The following is a 19,582-nucleotide window of genomic DNA, read 5'->3' as shown; positions in this document are numbered from 1 at the left end:
ATTCTCATAAATTATTATAATAATTATATAATATTATAATTATAAGTTTTATTTATGCACTATTATAAAAAAAACAGAAATAATAATAATAATAATAATAATAATAATAATAATAATAAATTGGTGTATTATTTATTAGTTTATTAAGTTTTGGATTTCACTTCCATTCATCGTCACTGACAGTTGACTCGTCCATGTCTGAGCTTTATTTTTCATGGTTAACTGGCAAATAAAACGATTCTAGTCCCTTAAACACTGTTAACTATCCAAACTGCTGCTCTGAAGTTCTTCTCATTGGCTTTTAGTTCTGCACTTCAACCCTCAACCTTCAAAACCCAGAAACATTCATTTCTAGCCCACACTGTAAAGCCAAGATTCCTAAAGCAAACCACGAGGTCATTCCTAACACTAGAGGCATCATCTGAAAACATTCCATGAGGAAGATGGAGGATGAAGACGTATATCATGGTCTCCCTAAGCTGTTTGCTTTGGCACCCATCAGTGGCCATATAAGAAGGTTCTTTCACATGGGGCAGTTGAGATACAGACCTGTCTGATTCGGTGGCTCCGGCGCTGTGAAGCCCAGGACGGTTTCTCCGCTATTGGAGGCTGCAGAGTGAAGGAGGGTTTTAAATGACTTGCTTGAATAAAATAAGGTGCATGGTGGTGTGTGTTAAGGTCTAATTTACACCCCGTTAAGAGGAACCACAGTGTTTGCTGTAACAATTTATCAGCGTCGTTATGAGTGACGATCAGAAGACGTCCTGTTCGGTTTGAGCGGCGGTTTCAGAGTCGTCAGGATCTCACGCTCGTGTTTGTACAAACGAATACGGAAGGAACGAGAACCGATCGTTTCAAGAATTTATAAGAAAGGTGTAATGATTCCGGTAAATTTGTCTGCCACAGAAAGCCCCCTGAAGGGAAAAGGCATTCGGGCAAGTGCGGCTTCTCAGGTGACCACGGATACGATAACAAGATCAACAGCATGCAGGTAAACACACATTGTGTTGGATTTTACTACAAAGCTGCGGTGTGTTTCTTACTCACGCTGTTCTTTCTTTTTAGACCATTTTCCTTGGATACGGACCGATGTTTAAATACAAAACCAAGATACCACCGTTTGAAAATATCGAGCTGTACAACGTCATGTGTGGTAGGACAACTTACTGCACTTTTGTCTTGTTTCCTCTAATTCACACAACTCGAAGCTAATAGAGACGTTTCCTGTTTAAAGCGTATCGTATAAGCGAGTGATAAACGACGTCAGATCCCACAGCAGACTGTAGTGTGCTGTATAAACTGTATGATTAGTGACTTATAATCACTACACTATCATGTTTAGATCTCCTCAGCTTGAAGCCAGTCCCTAACAACGGGACCCACGGTAGCCTGAACCACCTGCTGAGAAATCCTGTCCACAAACCTACCATGCCTGAGGAGACGTCCAAACCAACCCCACCTGGGACGGTCGGGGCTATAACTGATGACCTGGGCTGCACCTGTGATGAAAAAGTCAGTACAAAGCCTTATTCAGGGCCTCGTCTGTAAACAGTGTTGACTAATTACAATCGCTTGTTAAGTTTTGGACAAACTGTTTGAAAGGTAGTGAGATCAAATCCCAGGACCACTGGGTGGCTTTTTATGTCTCAACTGCTCAGCTTTATAAATGAGATCAAAGTAACTTGCTCTGTTTTAGGATCTCTGCCCAATGCTGGGAATGAGACCTCCTCCCATGTGATTATTCTTTGTGTTTATTGTGATTGCTGACATCCAAGGCAGCTGTAAACCACTGCATAAATATTCTGTGCTTTATTCTACTTGTACCTCCTTTTCCTGTATTTCCACAACATGTTGAACTGCAGACGTGAAAGGTGAATGATATTATTAACCCTTGTGTTCTGTTCTGTCCTGCGAGTGCAACAGCAGACACTAACATCTACTATCATTATAGTACCAGTGTTTATTATTCCCTGATCTTTGGGGTAGGTTTGGTTTCACAATAACTCTGCGCTTGGCATCGGGGTATTAATGTTGGTAACAGCAGAGAAGGAGAAGACAGACACTTTAGAGCTGATCGTTAAAAAGGCTCTGGAGCAAAGGCAACGTGGGCATGTGGTAGCTTAGTGGTTAAGGTGTTGGGCTACTAATCAGAAGGTTGTGAGTTTGATCCCAGGTCCACCAAGCTGCCACTGTTGGGCCCCTGAGCAAGGCCCTTAACCCTCAATTGCTCAGCTGTATAAAAAAAATGAGATAATGTAAGTCGCCCTGGATATAAGGGTGTAAAGGCAACGTTGCCAACGTTATGAACAGAACACAGGGGTTAAGACCAAACTGTGCTCTTGTTCAGATTTCTTGCTAGAGATTTTCACCTTTAATCTTTTGCAGTTGCGTTCAAAAAGTAGGGGCCAGAGGGCTTTGAAAGTGGCCCTGCAAAGAGCCTATAACCTGGAGTCACTGTGGCTCTGTCTCTTACAGAACAAAGTGGAGGAACTCAATGAACGACTGACACGAGTTATCGATGGTAATGCCCCGCCCACTTCCTGTGTGTCAGTCTGAATAACACACACCTTGTTTACTGTAGATTAAAGCTAGAAAAGTATAAATGTACATTATACATATTTACATTAACGCCTCAATCCACTTGTATCAAGTGAGCATTAAGCTACTAATGCTAATAATGTTAGCTTTTCTTAGATCTTTCTCTTGTTCCTCTACATTTTACAGACAGCAAGAATCTTCCGTACGCTCGACCGGCGGTGATGTTCCACACCAAATACAGCATCTTACACCACAGGGACTTCGTCAGCGGATACAGTGATACACTTGCCATGCCATTATGGACCTCGTACACGGTGTCTAAACAGGTACGGCGCTAACCTACTGCACTCCTGGAGCTCAGACACTTCCATCTGCTTCACTTTAATGATGCAGGGTTTTTTAAACAAATTACTGTATGGATGATCACTATTCTGTGTTTATACGAGCGGTTCTGCTTTCTCCTGGGTGTAGTCAAGTGGACTTAAAGGTGAGGTCTCCGTTGTTATAGAAACGCTTCAGAAAATGAGTCGGGAGGACAAACAAAACAAACGTGTAGCCAATGAGCAGAAAGGGGCGGGGCTTGTCGATATGGGTGGAGAGAGTGTTCAGTGCGCGTGTGTGACATCAGCAGAAAGCGGTTTTAACGTCGACATGGAGGATAAAGACAAAGAAAGAAAGAGAAGAAAGACTTACGATAAGGACAAGAAGTAGGACGTGTTAATATAGGATCAGCTTTCCAGCGCTGGAGAGAACTGAAGGAGCAGGAAGTCGGCCACATATTCACAGGTTGGAGTTTCCCGAGTCAATAACTCCTGAGCTAAACGCTGTTACTACACAAATAACACCTCTTTTCTCTTTATTGTTCTTCCCTTCAGCTATGATAAAGACACGTTTCTTTCTGTTAGTCGCCCGGGTTACGTATGTATGTGTGGGCGGAGCTATCGATACAGGGGTGGGGCCCATCTGGGTTAGGGGCGTGTTTGTTTTGGTTTTCAAACATTGGCTTTCAAACATCAGAGACCGCACCTTTAACACCAACATTGGTCTTGGTCATAAATGAGCCTGAATTGACCAGAACATATGTACAGACCATGAGGACACCACAAGTGCTAAAACTACTAGAAGAGACATTTAAATTTATTTTATTTTAATTTTGATTTCTACATATGACTCTGTTTTAGACGTATCTGCATTCATAAGCACTGCAAGTGGCCATGAAATGTGTTGTGTTGGTGTGAATAGAATTATTATCAGTACTGTTGCTGATATTTGGTATCAGTGAGATCCAAGTATATGAGCTCTCAATGGCAGTGAACATGTCTCACTTAACGTGTCAGTCAGTACGACTGGTTAGCACTCAGAAGTTGGTTGTAGATTTGGTAACGTTTCTGTCGCTTGGCAAACAGATTATAATAACAGCTCCAACTCTGAACGTTTACTCACTACGTTTTCCTTCCTTCATCCTCTCTTCTCATCTCCTGCCTGGTACAGTAAGTCTCCTACTTAGAGCGTCACTCACCGTTACTGTGGATGGTCACGCATCAGCGCCCTCACCATGTAAACAAACATCACAATGGTCATTACAAAGCAGCTGTAGATTTAACAGTTTGTCGGTTGTTCCCTGTTCGGGTCACCACAGTATTGTCTGGGATTTTGGCACAAATTTTGTCATCAGATGCAAACCTCATATTTTATCGGGGCTTCAAAGTACAGGATCCTGCTGCTGGACCACGAGGTGATCGTGTCCCTCTGATGGGAACTTAGATAGTGAGGAAAGAGTTCACGTCCCACAGAGTGTTTAAGGATCAGTCTTTCTTCAGAACTTTAGCTTGTGATGCTAAAACTGAACATCCTTTACTACACACTTCCTACTGTGACTATATTGTAGAATCTTTTTCCTCTTCATTTTTATGACAGTGTTTATTATTAAAAACACTAGATCTAATAAAATGGAATAGATTTAAACTGGATCTTCATCCACAAACCGCTATTTAAATAGTGAAACATTAAAAAAGGCTCCTGTAATATTGGGTTTTTGTACATGTGTAGCTCTTTAATCCTGGAGCCAATGACTTTTCTTGGCAGTTCCAAATCTCCTCTCTTGCGTGTCACGTTGTCCGTCGGCAGCTTTACAGCCTGCACTGTGGTTGTATGTTTCAGGTTGATGTCACTGTTCTGTCTGAAGCTCTCAGTACGTGTGTGAGACCTGATGCCAGAGTGTCTCCAGCCTCCAGCCAGTCGTGCACCGGCTACCGAGCAGACAAGCAGATCTCCTACGGGTTTCTCTACCCACCTCGTGAGTCTCACTACGCTGAACTATTTTCTTTAAATCATTCCTGAAGTTTCTGTAGTGCGGTGCGGCAGATTGTCCCACAGATAGAGGTCACTGTTGTCAGGTAACACAGTTGCCCCTAAGGACTCTTGGTACTCAGTTTAGGCAGGTGGTACGTGTCAAAGTAACATGCACATGAACGTCAGGACCAAAGGTTTCCCAGCAGAACATCACTCTGGGAAACTTGTCTCCTCCCCATAGTGCATCCTGGTCCCACCCCAGGTAAGTGACGCGCACACACACACACACACACACACACACACACACACACACACACACACACACACACACACACGGCCGTCTAAGTGATCTGAAAGAAAACACGATACATCAGACCAGGCCACTTTCTTCCATTGCTCCATGGTCCAGTTCTGATGCCCAGTGGTGGACTGTTTGCCCTGGGTTTCACACTAAAGTAAGGAAAGGTACTTTATTTGGCTAAGCTAACGTAGCCGCCCACAGCCGCTACACAGCCGCTACACAGCGAGCTTAGATGCACTGCGTCTTCTCTCACCTTTCTATCATAACCAGCATTCACTTTCCCAGTAAATTAAACCACTACTTCTGTGGGACCAGACTTTAGTCCACGTGGTTCGTCTTCGCTCTCTACGCACATCAGTGGTCCTTTCTCAGACCTCATTACACACCAGCGTGCAGAATCTCAGTCGTCTGGACATCACAATTTGGTCCTTGTGAAAGTGATTCAGATCTTTACACTTTTTTTCAGCACACTTTGTGACGTTACTGTTCACCTTCTGCCTGATGTTTCAGCAGATGTCACTGTAGCACTCTGGGTGGTTTTAATATTGTGGCTGATCAGAACGTATAAGATATTATATATACATAATAATATAAATAATACACATAAATAAGCTAAATGTTAAGACCTAAAAGTTCAATTTAAACTTCCAATACAATCTAAATGCCAATGTGAAAACGCCAATAAACTGGTCCAAGATGTTGAGTGTCACTGATTAACACCAGGTTCCAGGTGTCCCAGTGGTCTGTATACAGGTCTGTGAACACCAGCAGCAGGTCAGAGACGTCCACGTCTGTAAGACCACCATACTTTCTACAGACAGCGTCCCGATTCACCCAGAAGCATCATTTTAACACCTTCTTCTTCTTTCCTTAACACCGTGTTAACACCAAACACATTCTCAGAAGCCATTTATCCAAAAAGTGTTAAGAGATTTATGTTAAGCATTTCCCCAGTCCACTTGTCGTGGTCACTCAGAAGTTTAGTGTTAAATAAAACCTGTTTAAATAAGAACGACGTTCTCTCTGTGACTCTGTGGTGATACATTAGTTTTAAGGAAACGTGACTGTGTTCAGCGTATTTAACGTCGGGTCACTGATCTACACTTAAGTTATATATTTATATATCTGATTTTTCTTGTCATTATTGACAGAGTTGGCGTCCAGTAACGCTGCACGATATGATGCCCTATTGATCACCAACACAGTGCCGATGTACCCAGCATTCAAACGTACGTATCTGCTCATAAACACATCTGAGTAAGGGGTTGAGTTTTATCTGTCGAATTGTTCAGTCGGAGTCTGAGGGCGGTCTGATCACCAGTGTGTGTGTGTGTGTGTGTGTGTGTGTGTGTGTGTGTGTGTGTGTGTGTGTGTGTGTGTGTGTGTGAGACTGTGGCCTTCAAGTCAGACGTGTGTTTATATTAAAATCATGTGACACACAAACCCAGGGAGCAACAGTGCCAACAGAACAAGCCTTACAGATATGTCAGCGCCCTCTGGTGGTTTGGAGAAATGTCCATAATAAAAAACATGTAAGCCTGTTCACACTTACTGCACACTTACTGTACACTTACTGCACACTTACTGTACACTTACTGCACACTTACTGTACACTTACTGTACTGCACACTTACTGCACACTTACTGTACTGCACACTTACTGCACACTTACTGTACACTTACTGTACACTTACTGTACTGCACACTTACTGTACACTTACTGTACTGCACACTTACTGTACACTTACTGTACACTTACTGTACTGCACACTTATTGTACACTTACTGTACTGTACACTTACTGTACTACACACTTACTGCACACTTACTGCACACTTACTGTACTGCACACTTACTGCACACTTACTGTACACTTACTGTACACTTACTGTACTGTACACTTACTGTACACTTACTGTACACTTACTGCACACTTACTGTACACTTACTGTACACTTACTGTACTGTACACTTACTGTACACTTACTGTACTGCACACTTACTGTACACTTACTGCACACTTACTGTACACTTACTGTACTGCACACTTACTGCACACTTACTCTACACTTACTGCACACTTACTGTACACTTACTGTACACTTACTGTACTGCACACTTACTGTACACTTACTGCACACTTACTGTACACTTACTGTACTGCACACTTACTGCACACTTACTCTACACTTACTGCACACTTACTGTACACTTACTGTACACTTACTGTACTGCACACTTACTGTACACTTACTGTACACTTACTGCACACTTACTGCACACTTACTGTACTGCACACTTACTGTACACTTACTGTACTGCACACTTACTGCACACTTACTGTACTGCACACTTACTGTACACTTACTGTACTGTACACTTACTGTACTGTACACTTACTGTACTGCACACTTACTGTACTGCACACTTACTGTACACTTACTGTACTGTACACTTACTGTACTGTACACTTACTGTACTGCACACTTACTGTACACTTACTGTACTGTACACTTACTGTACTGCACACTTACTGTACACTTACTGTACTGTACACTTACTGTACTGCACACTTACTGTACTGCACACTTACTGCACACTTACTGCACACTTACTGTACTGCACACTTACTGTACACTTACTGTACACTTACTGTACTGCACACTTACTGTACACTTACTGTACACTTACTGTACTGCACACTTACTGTACACTTACTGTACTGCACACTTATTGTACACTTACTGTACTGCACACTTACTGCACACTTACTGCACACTTACTGTACTGCACACTTACTGCACACTTACTGTACTGCACACTTATTGTACACTTACTGTACTGCACACTTACTGCACACTTACTGTACACTTACTGCACACTTACTGTACACTTACTGTACTGCACACTTACTGTACACTTACTGTACTGCACACTTACTGCACACTTACTGTACACTTACTGTACACTTACTGTACTGCACACTTACTGTACACTTACTGTACACTTACTGCACACTTACTGCACACTTACTGTACTGCACACTTACTGCACACTTACTCTACACTTACTGCACACTTACTGTACACTTACTGTACACTTACTGTACTGCACACTTACTGTACACTTACTGCACACTTACTGTACACTTACTGCACACTTACTGTACACTTACTGCACACTTACTGTACACTTACTGTACTGCACACTTACTGTACTGCACACTTACTGTACACTTACTGCACACTTACTGTACTGCACACTTACTGTACACGTACTGCACACTTACTGTACACTTACTGCACACTTACTGTACACTTACTGTACTGCACACTTACTGTACACGTACTGCACACTTACTGCACACTTACTGTACACTTACTGCACACTTACTGTACACTTACTGCACACTTGCTATAGTGCACACTTACTGTACACTTACTGTACACTTACTGCACACTTACTGTACTGCACACTTACTGCACACTTACTGCACACTTACTGTACTGCACACTTACTGCACACTTACTGCACACTTACTTACTGCACGCTTACTGCACACTTACTGCACGCTTACTGTACACTTACTGCACGCTTACTGTACACTTACTGCACACTTACTGTACTGCACACTTACTGCACACTTACTGCACACTTACTGTACACTTACTGCACACTTACTGTACACTTACTGTACTGCACACTTACTCTACACTTACTGCACACTTACTGCACACTTACTGTACACTTACTGTACTGCACACTTACTCTACACTTACTGCACACTTACTGCACACTTACTGCACACTTACTGTACACTTACTGTACTGCACACTTACTGCACACTTACTGCACACTTACTGTACACTTACTGCACACTTACTGTACACTTACTGTACTGCACACTTACTGCACACTTACTGCACACTTACTGTACACTTACTGTACGCTTACTGTACACTTACTGCACACTTACTGTACACTTACTGTACGCTTACTGTACACTTACTGCACACTTACTGTACACTTACTGCACACTTACTGTACACTTACTGTACTGCACACTTACTGTACACTTACTGCACACTTACTGTACACTTACTGTACTGCACACTTACTGCACACTTACTGCACACTTACTGTACACTTACTGTACTGCACACTTACTGCACGCTTACTGTACACTTACTGCACGCTTACTGTACACTTACTGTACACTTACTGTACACTTACTGTACACTTACTGCACGCTTACTGTACACTTACTGTACACTTACTGTACTGCACACTTACTGCACACTTACTGCACACTTACTGTACACTTACTGTACTGCACACTTACTGCACGCTTACTGTACACTTACTGCACGCTTACTGTACACTTACTGTACACTTACTGCACACTTACTGCACACTTACTGCACGCTTACTGCACACTTACTGCACACTTACTGTACACTTACTGTACTGCACACTTACTGCACACTTACTGCACGCTTACTGTACACTTACTGCACACTTACTGTACACTTACTGTACTGCACACTTACTGCACACTTACTGTACACTTACTGTACTGCACACTTACTGCACACTTACTGTACACTTACTGTACTGCACACTTACTGCACACTTACTGTACACTTACTGCACACTTACTTACTGCACGCTTACTGCACACTTACTGCACACTTACTGTACACTTACTGTACTGCACGCTTACTGCACACTTACTGCACACTTACTGCACACTTACTGTACTGCACACTTACTGCACACTTACTGTACACTTACTGCACACTTACTTACTGCACGCTTACTGCACACTTACTGCACACTTACTGTACACTTACTGTACTGCACGCTTACTGTACACTTACTGCACACTTACTGCACACTTACTTACTGCACGCTTACTGCACACTTACTGCACACTTACTGTACACTTACTGTACTGCACGCTTACTGTACACTTACTGCACACTTACTGCACACTTACTGTACTGCACACTTACTGCACACTTACTGCACACTTACTGTACACTTACTGTACACTTACTGTACTGCACGCTTACTGCACACTTACTGTACACTTACTGCACACTTACTGTACACTTACTGTACTGCACACTTACTGCACACTTACTGTACACTTACTGCACACTTACTGTACACTTACTGCACACTTACTGCACACTTACTGTACTGCACACTTACTGCACACTTACTGTACACTTACTGCACACTTACTGTACACTTACTGTACTGCACACTTACTGCACACTTACTGCACACTTACTGCACACTTACTTACTGCACGCTTACTGCACGCTTACTGTACACTTACTGCACGCTTACTGTACACTTACTGCACACTTACTGTACACTTACTTACTGCACGCTTACTGCACGCTTACTGCACACTTACTGTACACTTACTGTACACTTACTGCACACTTACTTACTGCACGCTTACTGTACACTTACTGCACACTTACTGCACGCTTACTGTACACTTACTGCACACTTACTGTACACTTACTGCACACTTACTTACTGCACACTTACTGTACACTTACTGCACACTTACTGCACACTTACTTACTGCACACTTACTGTACACTTACTGCACACTTACTGTACACTTACTGCACACTTACTTACTGCACACTTACTGCACACTTACTGCACACTTACTGCACACTGTAAACACTTTAGGAAACCTCACAATCGTTCTCCTGCATTCTTTATATTCAAAACATTATTAAATTAAAGCCACAAAAAACAGCATAATGTCAGATCCGTTGATCTCGATCCTGTTCGTCTGACCATCACAAAGAGAAGGCAGAAAAGACGGTTTGCCTCTGAGCCACTGGTCATGTACTGAGTACTGTAATGTACTGTATTGACCTCAACCACAGTGAACACCTTTGGGATGAACTGCATGTGATGCCTGACCTCACTACTGTTCTGCTCATGATGCCTGACCTCACTACTGCTCATGATGCCTGACCTCACTACTGTTCATGATGCCTGACCTCACTACTGTTCTGCTCATGATGCCTGACCTCACTACTGTTCTGCTCATGATGCCTGACCTCACTACTGTTCTGCTCATGATGCCTGACCTCACTACTGCTCATGATGCCTGACCTCACTACTGTTCTGCTCATGATGCCTGACCTCACTACTGTTCTGCTCATGATGCCTGACCTCACTACTGTTCATGATGCCTGACCTCACTACTGCTCATGATGCCTGACCTCACTACTGTTCTGCTCATGATGCCTGACCTCACTACTGTTCATGATGCCTGACCTCACTACTGCTCATGATGCCTGACCTCACTACTGCTCATGATGCCTGACCTCACTACTGTTCATGATGCCTGACCTCACTACTGCTCATGATGCCTGACCTCACTACTGTTCATGATGCCTGACCTCACTACTGTTCATGATGCCTGACCTCACTACTGTTCATGATGCCTGACCTCACTACTGTTCATGATGCCTGATCTCACTACTGTTCTGTTCATGATGCCTGACCTCACTACTGCTCATGATGCCTGACCTCACTACTGTTCTGCTCATGATGCCTGACCTCACTACTGTTCTGCTCATGATGCCTGACCTCACTACTGTTCATGATGCCTGACCTCACTACTGCTCATGATGCCTGACCTCACTACTGTTCTGCTCATGATGCCTGACCTCACTACTGTTCATGATGCCTGACCTCACTACTGTTCATGATGCCTGACCTCACTACTGCTCATGATGCCTGACCTCACTACTGTTCATGATGCCTGACCTCACTACTGTTCATGATGCCTGACCTCACTACTGTTCATGATGCCTGACCTCACTACTGCTCATGATGCCTGACCTCACTACTGCTCATGATGCCTGACCTCACTACTGTTCTGCTCATGATGCCTGACCTCACTACTGTTCATGATGCCTGACCTCACTACTGCTCATGATGCCTGACCTCACTACTGTTCTGTTCATGATGCCTGACCTCACTACTGTTCATGATGCCTGACCTCACTACTGTTCATGATGCCTGACCTCACTACTGCTCATGATGCCTGACCTCACTACTGTTCTGCTCATGATGCCTGACCTCACTACTGTTCATGATGCCTGACCTCACTACTGTTCATGATGCCTGACCTCACTACTGTTCATGATGCCTGACCTCACTACTGTTCTGCTCATGATGCCTGACCTCACTACTGCTCATGATTTGGTGTCCATGTACATTCGGCCATGTTGTGTATTCTCATTTAGCTTCACTGCTAATCAGGTGAGTGTTGAAGAATGAATGCTCGCATCAGGAACAGCTTCCATGTTAAAGCTGTAAGGCCGTGAAGTCGGCTGTGTTGGAGTTTGGCTGCTCAGACACTCGGCATCTCGGCATCGACTCGGTAAATGAAGAACTGCATCACACACGAGATTTAGCTGGACGGAGTCTGGTCTGAACGGTCAGGTTATATTGTGTTTACATCGTCAGTCATTCTGTAGTGACACACCTTCACCAGGGGGTGGAGCCTGTAAAGAAGAAGCTGTGTGTCTGAGCCGTGTGTGTGTGTGTGTGTGTGTGTGTGTGTGTGTGTGTGTGTGTGTGTGTGTGTGTGTGTGTGTGGGCTCGGGTTAGCAACCGTATGACTGGTGCCTCTGTCTCAGACATAGTGCTCACACACATCACGTCCTGTGGAGGAAACCGAGCCGTTAACACACACTCGACTCACAGAGATGCTAATAGAGAAACACACACAGACTAAAACACACTTACAGAATGACGACAAAACAGTGAACCTGCACAAAAATGATGGAATGGAAAGAAAATCACATTAAATATTTAAATTGTTGCTCAGGGTTCAGCATTTACTAATAAACACTGTCTTAGCTGTAACTGAATGAAGTTCTATAAATCTCATATTTAATTCATTTTCCAACAGGTTTAGGGTCTTAGATTCATCACACACACACACACACACACACACACACACACACACACACACACACACACACACACACACACACACATATATATTTATAGTGTTGGAGAAGGACACGATGTGCAAAAGCCTTCAGATGGGTTTATGTATCTGTTCTCCATTAGCTGGGCCTGAACAGGGAGCACTGAAGAGCTGCCACTTGCAGTGTCTCTCTCTCTCTCTCTCTCTCTCTCTCTCTCTCTCTCTCTCTCTCTCTCTCTTTCTACACCTGATTCATCTTCGTCTCTCTTTGCTTCTCTCAACAATAAAATAAATAAAAATCTGTTATAAATAAATATATCAATATCACCCTTTCCTACCCTTTCTACTCTCTGTTTCTCTCACACAACACACTCTCTATTTCTGTCTCCATCCATCTCACTCCCTCTCTCTATGTTCTCTCTCTCTACATTTCTAACTCAATATCATATCTATCTACTCTCTCTTTCTCTCTCGTTTATCTGTCTGTCTGTTATGTTCTGCTCTATCTCTCTCAATCACTCTGCCCACACAACTCTATCTCGGGTGTTTCAATCTCTCCCTTCTCTCCATCTATCGACTATCTATAGCGCTCTCTATAACCACACACTCCTCTATGTTCTCCCTCAGTCTGCCCTCCCTCTCTCTCTCTCTCTCTGTCTCTCACTCTCTGTTTCTCTCTGTCTCTCTCTCTCCTTTCTCTCTCCCTCCCTCTCTCTCTCTCTCTCTCTCTCTCTCTCTCTGTCTCCCTCCCTCCCTCTCTCTCTCTCTCTCTCTCTCTCTCTCTCTCTGTTTCTCTGTCTGTCTGTCTGTCTGTCTGTCTGTCTCTCTCTCACTCACTCTCTCTGCCACTCTCTCTCTCTGTCTCCCTCTCTCTCTCTCTCTCTCTCTCTCTCTCTCTCTCTCTCACACACACACACACACTCTCTCTCTGTCTCCCTCTCTCTCTCTCTCTCTCGCTCTCTCTCTCAAATGCCATCTAACAGCTTCTTTTGACATGTGAAATAAATTACTGAGTTGTACTAAAGCATTGCCAATTGAGATCCATGTCTAGACGTCCCTCTGCTCAGGTGTATGTCCATCTTTCCCTCTAGGCGTGTGGACATACTTCCAGAAGACTCTGGTAAAGAAGTATGCCAGTGAGAGAAACGGCCTTAACGTGGTCGTCGGTCCCGTCTTCGACTACGACTCTGATGGGCTTCGGGACACTGAAGAGAAAATGAAACAGTAATTTTAATAAGTTTCTAATAACTTTCACAAAAGAGACAGACTACAAACCCAGGCAGCTCTCTGTCTCTGTGAGGGGACATGATCTGGTCTCAGTGAGACCTTAAGACATGTAAAGCAACTAAACGGTTCCGTGTTTATTTATCACGTAAATCTGACTCGGACCTGAAATCGCCGTATGGAGATAAACTGCTGCAGATATCTGATTTGTTGCAGCTATAAGATTTTTTTTCTAGATCTAAATACAACAAATGCTCAGAAAATCGAAACATGACTTTTAACTCGGCTGAAAGACGCATCAGAAGGTTCATCTTCAATCTGGTCTGTTTACAGTGAAGTGAGTGTGAATGTCTGTGGGACTGTTCACAGGTACGTCAGCACCTCCATGCCTTTACCTACTCATTTCTTCATCGTGGCCACCAGCTGCCTGGACTACACCCAGACCGTGGACTCCTGCACCGGTCCTCTGAGCGTCTTCTCCTTCATCCTGCCTCACAGAGCCGATAACGACGAGAGCTGCAATGTAAGACACATCAGTCTCTCATTTTCTCTTTGTTAGTTACAGCAGATGTCCCACTAATGGGACACTTTCTCTGGTCGTCTACGTGATCAGGTGTAAATCTGATCGTTGTGTTATTTCTCTGAACCGATTGCTTATCGTCAATAAAGTCACATGACCCTTAAAAAAAATCCCTCTGATGAAATTGTATACGTTTTTGTTTCTCCTTCAGAGTGGGGAGGATGAGTCCAAGTGGGTGGAGGAGCTGATGAAGATGCACACAGCACGTGTCCGAGATGTGGAGATTCTAACAGGACTTGACTTCTACCGGCGCACCAGCCAAAGCTACACAGACATTCTGTCACTAAAGACGTACCTGCACACGTATGAGAGTGAGATCTGAACCACTGCATTCCCTGCACTAATGTATTCCTCCTCTATCCAATCCCTCACTCTGGCCCCGGACCTGCTCCTGTCCTGCCCTGTGACTTTAGATGGTTAGGTGTATTTTTTTTATACAAGCCTCCTTTCAACATTTTGTAATGATGATGTGAAAAATGTTGCTCTATTTTATTAGATTTGTTTTTAAACCCCAGCTCTGTGACTGAGTGTCTTTTGGTGAGTGTGACGATGAGAGCGTGTGAGTAAGAAATCCTGTACTGTACGCTCTAATGTAATATTGTCTCTCAACACGTACCACTTTTCGTTTATGCCCTAAATGAATTTCTTGACAATAAACACTTTTGTACTTTTGTCCTGATCATTTCTGTGGGAAACAGCAGCACCTATTGGTCACTTTGGCAATTTACACGAACTGCAATGCATCATTCTAGCCACAAGAGGGCACTGTTCTGGCTAAATAAATAAACTGATTTTAGATTAGCATTAAAAACGCTAACTTGACAACACGTACTTTCAATTAGTAATAAGGGATGAAAATAGTCAAAGCTGCTCCATTTAACATGTACACTAAAGTAATGACTGAAGATAACGTGTACATTAAGAGTTCATGTTCCTGTTGTGTCCTAAACCCTAAACTAAACTACCCCTAAACTACCCTAACCCTTACCTAACCCAACCCTAACCTAACCCTATAAACCAACCCTAGACCATCCAGGTAATACCCTCTTTTCATAGACCTCCCCTGGTTCGGTGATGGAGGAGCTGAAGTGAGACACATCACTACACATCTCTCTACACGTTGCTGTTCTTTTTCTCCTGTCGAATGGTCAGAAGGATGCTCAGGCCTACCCAACACGGCAGCATTAAAGATGGCACCCTGCTGTACTCAGGCATATTAAAATGGAGCTGATGGGTAACAAAAACCTGCCCACTGTATTTGGATTAAGACAGAAGTCTTGATCTGAGTTAAATGTTTAATAATCCATCAAGTTTCTGCGCTGCTTATTACACGGGTTACAGGGAGACTGGGGTCTATCACAAGGCACAAAGAAGGGGACTCACTGGGGTGCCAACCTATCACAGGGCACACACACTCACACACACACACATACACACACACACACACACACACACATACACATGTACACACACACACATATACACACACATACACATGTACACACACATATACACACACATACACACATTCACTCATACACACACATATGCACATTCACACAGATTCTCACACACATACACACTCACACACATTCACTCATACACACATGCACATACACACTGTATGATACACATACACACACATTCACACATATACACACACATTCACTCATACACACTGTATGATACACATACACACACATTCACACACATATACACACTCATTCACTCATACACACTGTATGATGTATTGATAAAATGTACACTAGAGTTGTTCTTATTTACAGAGTGAACACAGGGTTATGGGGTAGATACAGGGTTACAGGGTAAATACAGGATGAACACGGGGTTACAGGGTGAGCACGGGGTTACAGGGTAAATACAGGGTAAACACGGGGTTACAGGGTGAACACGGGGTTACAGGGTAAATACAGGGTAAACACGGGGTTACAGGGTGAACACGTGTTTGCAGGGTAAATACAGGGTAAACACGTGTTTGCAGGGTAAATACAGGGTAAACACGTGTTTACACATACTGTAAATAACACCACAATATAAACTAATAACATCTCACATAAACACGTGAATATTAAACGCGCACTATAGCAGTATGTGCTAAGCTAAGCGTTGTAGTTAAACACTGTTTATTTACAGCCTCAGGGTTTATTTTAGTGCCGCACGGTGTAAATAAACGTGCAAGCCGTTATATAACTGCTGGCTTACCTGGAACTGGCTTCGGCTTGGCGCAGAGGGGGCGTGGCTACGTATCCTTCCTGGTCACCATTGGTTCTGCTCTACGGTAGTGGGTGTGGCTACGCGGTTCATTCACAAATCTCTGGGGCTGAAGCTCGAGTACACGTGTGAAGATAAACGAAATGTTGCCAGGTTGGGGATAAACTCTCATTTTTTTAACTGTGTGTGTGTGTGTGTGTGTGTGTGTGTGTGTGTGTGTGTGTGTGTGTGTGTGTGTGTGTGTGTGTGTGTCAGAGAGAGAGAGAAAGAGAGAGAGAGTGAGAGAGAGAGAGAGAGAGAGAGAGAGAGAGAGAGAGAGAGAGAATGAAAGTGAGTAGTTTTCTAAGTTCCTATAAGATCCCTAAACAAACACATTACAGAGGGCATAACATTATATTAGGATTCTGTCACAGAGTTACAGAAAGAAACATTTGGTATCTTTCCACATCTATTAGAAGATTTAATTATTTGGCACTCACCTGTTTAGTGTGTGTGTGTGTGTGTGTGTGTGTGTGTGTGTGTGTGTGTGTGTGTGTGTGTGTGTGTGTGTGTGTGTAGATCCATAGCATCTGGTCAGGTACCAACTACTTTCAAGAGAGCAAGTGTTTTTCCCATCCTAAAGAAACCTGCTCTGGATCCATCAGACATCAGTAACTACAGACCGGTATCACTTCTCTTGTTTCTTTCAAAGATTCTTGAACACATCGTCTATAATCAACTGTCTGTCTCTCACAGAACAACCTCCAAGATCCCAACCAGTCTGGCTTTAAAGCAGCTCACTCTACAGAGACAGCCCTTTTGGATGTCTCTGAGAAGCTACATACTGCTAGATCAGCCAAACTGTCATCCGTCCTCATCCTCCTTGACCTTTCAGCAGCGTTTGATACGGTCAACCACAAGACTCTCTTATCCTCCCTCAAGAGTCTTGGGATTTGTGGATCAGCTTGGGAATGGTTTGCCTCCTACCTGGAAGGACACTCATATCAGTTAACATGGAGGGGAGTGACATCTGCTCCACACAGACTCTCCACTGGTGTCCCACAGGGCTCAGTACTTGGTCCTCTTCTTTTCTCCCTGTATACTCACTCTCTTGGTGAAGTTATTTCATCACATGGGTTCTCTTACCACTGCTATGCTGATGATACACAACTTATCTTCTCTTTCCCACCCTCAGATGCCACAGCTTCTGACCGGATCTCAGCATGTCTGGCAGAAATTTCATCATGGATGACTGCTCATCAGTTAAAGCTCAATCCTAGCAAAACTGACCTGCTGATCATCAGGTGATTCATCTCCAGGTCATGACCTTACTATATCCTTGCACAACGATCTGATCTCCCCTTCAGCCACAGCTCACACCCTTGGGGTAACCATGGACAAACTGTCCTTTTCCTCTTATGTCTCTAATGTGACTCGCTCATGTCGGTTTCTTCTCTACAACATTAGAAGGATTCGGCCATTTTCCCCACACAGACTGCTCAGGTACTTGTTCAGTCTCTTGTCATTTCTACACAGGATTACTGTAACACACAGCTGGCAGCTCTACATATGAACACAATTCATCCTCTGTAAATGATCCAAATTGACCTCTCATCTCAAAGCCCTCATCACTCCTCACACTGCACCTCACACCCTCAGATCTACACCACTGCCCCACTGGTTCCACCATCTCTCAGGGTAAGAGGGAAGTTTACTACAAGACTCTTCTCTGTTCTGGCACCGAGGTGGTGGGATGAACTTCCCCTAGAGGTCCGGACAGCTGAGTCACTGACTAGTTTCAAACGACGCTTGAAGACCTACTTATTCAGGAAACACATCAACTAGCACTTCTTTCCTTGTTTGTTGCATTTATATTTTAAAAAAGTTTTAGACTCATGGTATCTCAGTATGTAACCTAGTGAACCAGAGTTAATGTGTCCAGTGATAGAGATTTAAGCTCAGGATAAGAATCTGTCACATGCTGTAAATGTAATGTGTATGTGTGTGGGAGGGGCATGTGTGTGTTTGTGTGTGTGTGTGTGTGTGTGTGTGTGTGTGTGTGTGTGTGTGTGTGTGTGTGTGTGTGTGTGTGTGTGCCTATACTGAAACTTTGGCTAGAATAATGTATGAGTTATTTGAGACTCAGCTTACTTTTGTTCTCCTATTATTGTTTTACATTTTAAATGGTGTTACATCAGTTCACTTCTATAATATATCACTTCTATATCACTTCTATATCACTTCTATAATATATCACTTCTATCTTCTATAATATATCACTTCTATATCACTTCTATATCACTTCTATATCACTTCTATAATATATCACTTCTATATCACTTCTATATCACTTCTATATCACTTCTATAATATATCACTTCTATAATATATCACTTCTATATCACTTCTATAATATATCACTTCTATATCACTTCTATAATATATCACT

The 19,582-nt window shown here is 43.2% G+C and overlaps 1 protein-coding gene and 1 long non-coding RNA gene across 5 annotated transcripts in view; one reads left to right on the top strand and one right to left on the bottom strand.

Annotated features, from left to right (window-relative positions):
- The window catches only part of LOC113652832, a 1,259-nt gene extending 738 nt beyond the window's left edge, over positions 1 to 521 (bottom strand). For both annotated transcript variants that reach the window (XR_007140213.1, XR_007140214.1), the window contains exon 1: positions 1 to 521. This exon is cut by the window's left edge and continues 158 nt beyond it. This is a non-coding gene — a long non-coding RNA (uncharacterized LOC113652832).
- The window catches only part of enpp2 (ectonucleotide pyrophosphatase/phosphodiesterase 2), a 31,345-nt gene extending 15,751 nt beyond the window's left edge, over positions 1 to 15,594 (top strand). For 2 of the 3 annotated variants that reach the window (XM_047811663.1, XM_047811661.1), the window contains exons 16-25: positions 907 to 991; positions 1,066 to 1,153; positions 1,343 to 1,512; positions 2,386 to 2,521; positions 2,725 to 2,864; positions 4,699 to 4,834; positions 6,283 to 6,360; positions 14,210 to 14,342; positions 14,712 to 14,865; positions 15,074 to 15,594. In XM_047811663.1, coding sequence (XP_047667619.1) covers positions 907 to 991; positions 1,066 to 1,153; positions 1,343 to 1,512; positions 2,386 to 2,521; positions 2,725 to 2,864; positions 4,699 to 4,834; positions 6,283 to 6,360; positions 14,210 to 14,342; positions 14,712 to 14,865; positions 15,074 to 15,244 — 1,291 coding nt within the window. In that variant the 3' untranslated portion in view covers positions 15,245 to 15,594. The remainder of the gene's footprint in view (positions 1 to 906; positions 992 to 1,065; positions 1,154 to 1,342; positions 1,513 to 2,385; positions 2,522 to 2,724; positions 2,865 to 4,698; positions 4,835 to 6,282; positions 6,361 to 14,209; positions 14,343 to 14,711; positions 14,866 to 15,073) is intronic. The other variant, XM_047811662.1, reaches the window with a different exon arrangement.
- The last annotated feature ends 3,988 nt before the right edge of the window (positions 15,595 to 19,582 follow it).

Source organism: Tachysurus fulvidraco, chromosome 3 (genome assembly GCF_022655615.1).
Source record: "Tachysurus fulvidraco isolate hzauxx_2018 chromosome 3, HZAU_PFXX_2.0, whole genome shotgun sequence".
Lineage (NCBI taxonomy): Eukaryota > Metazoa > Chordata > Actinopteri > Siluriformes > Bagridae > Tachysurus > Tachysurus fulvidraco.
Note: the sequence above shows the minus strand (reverse complement) of the source record. Positions and strands in the feature narration are given on the sequence as shown.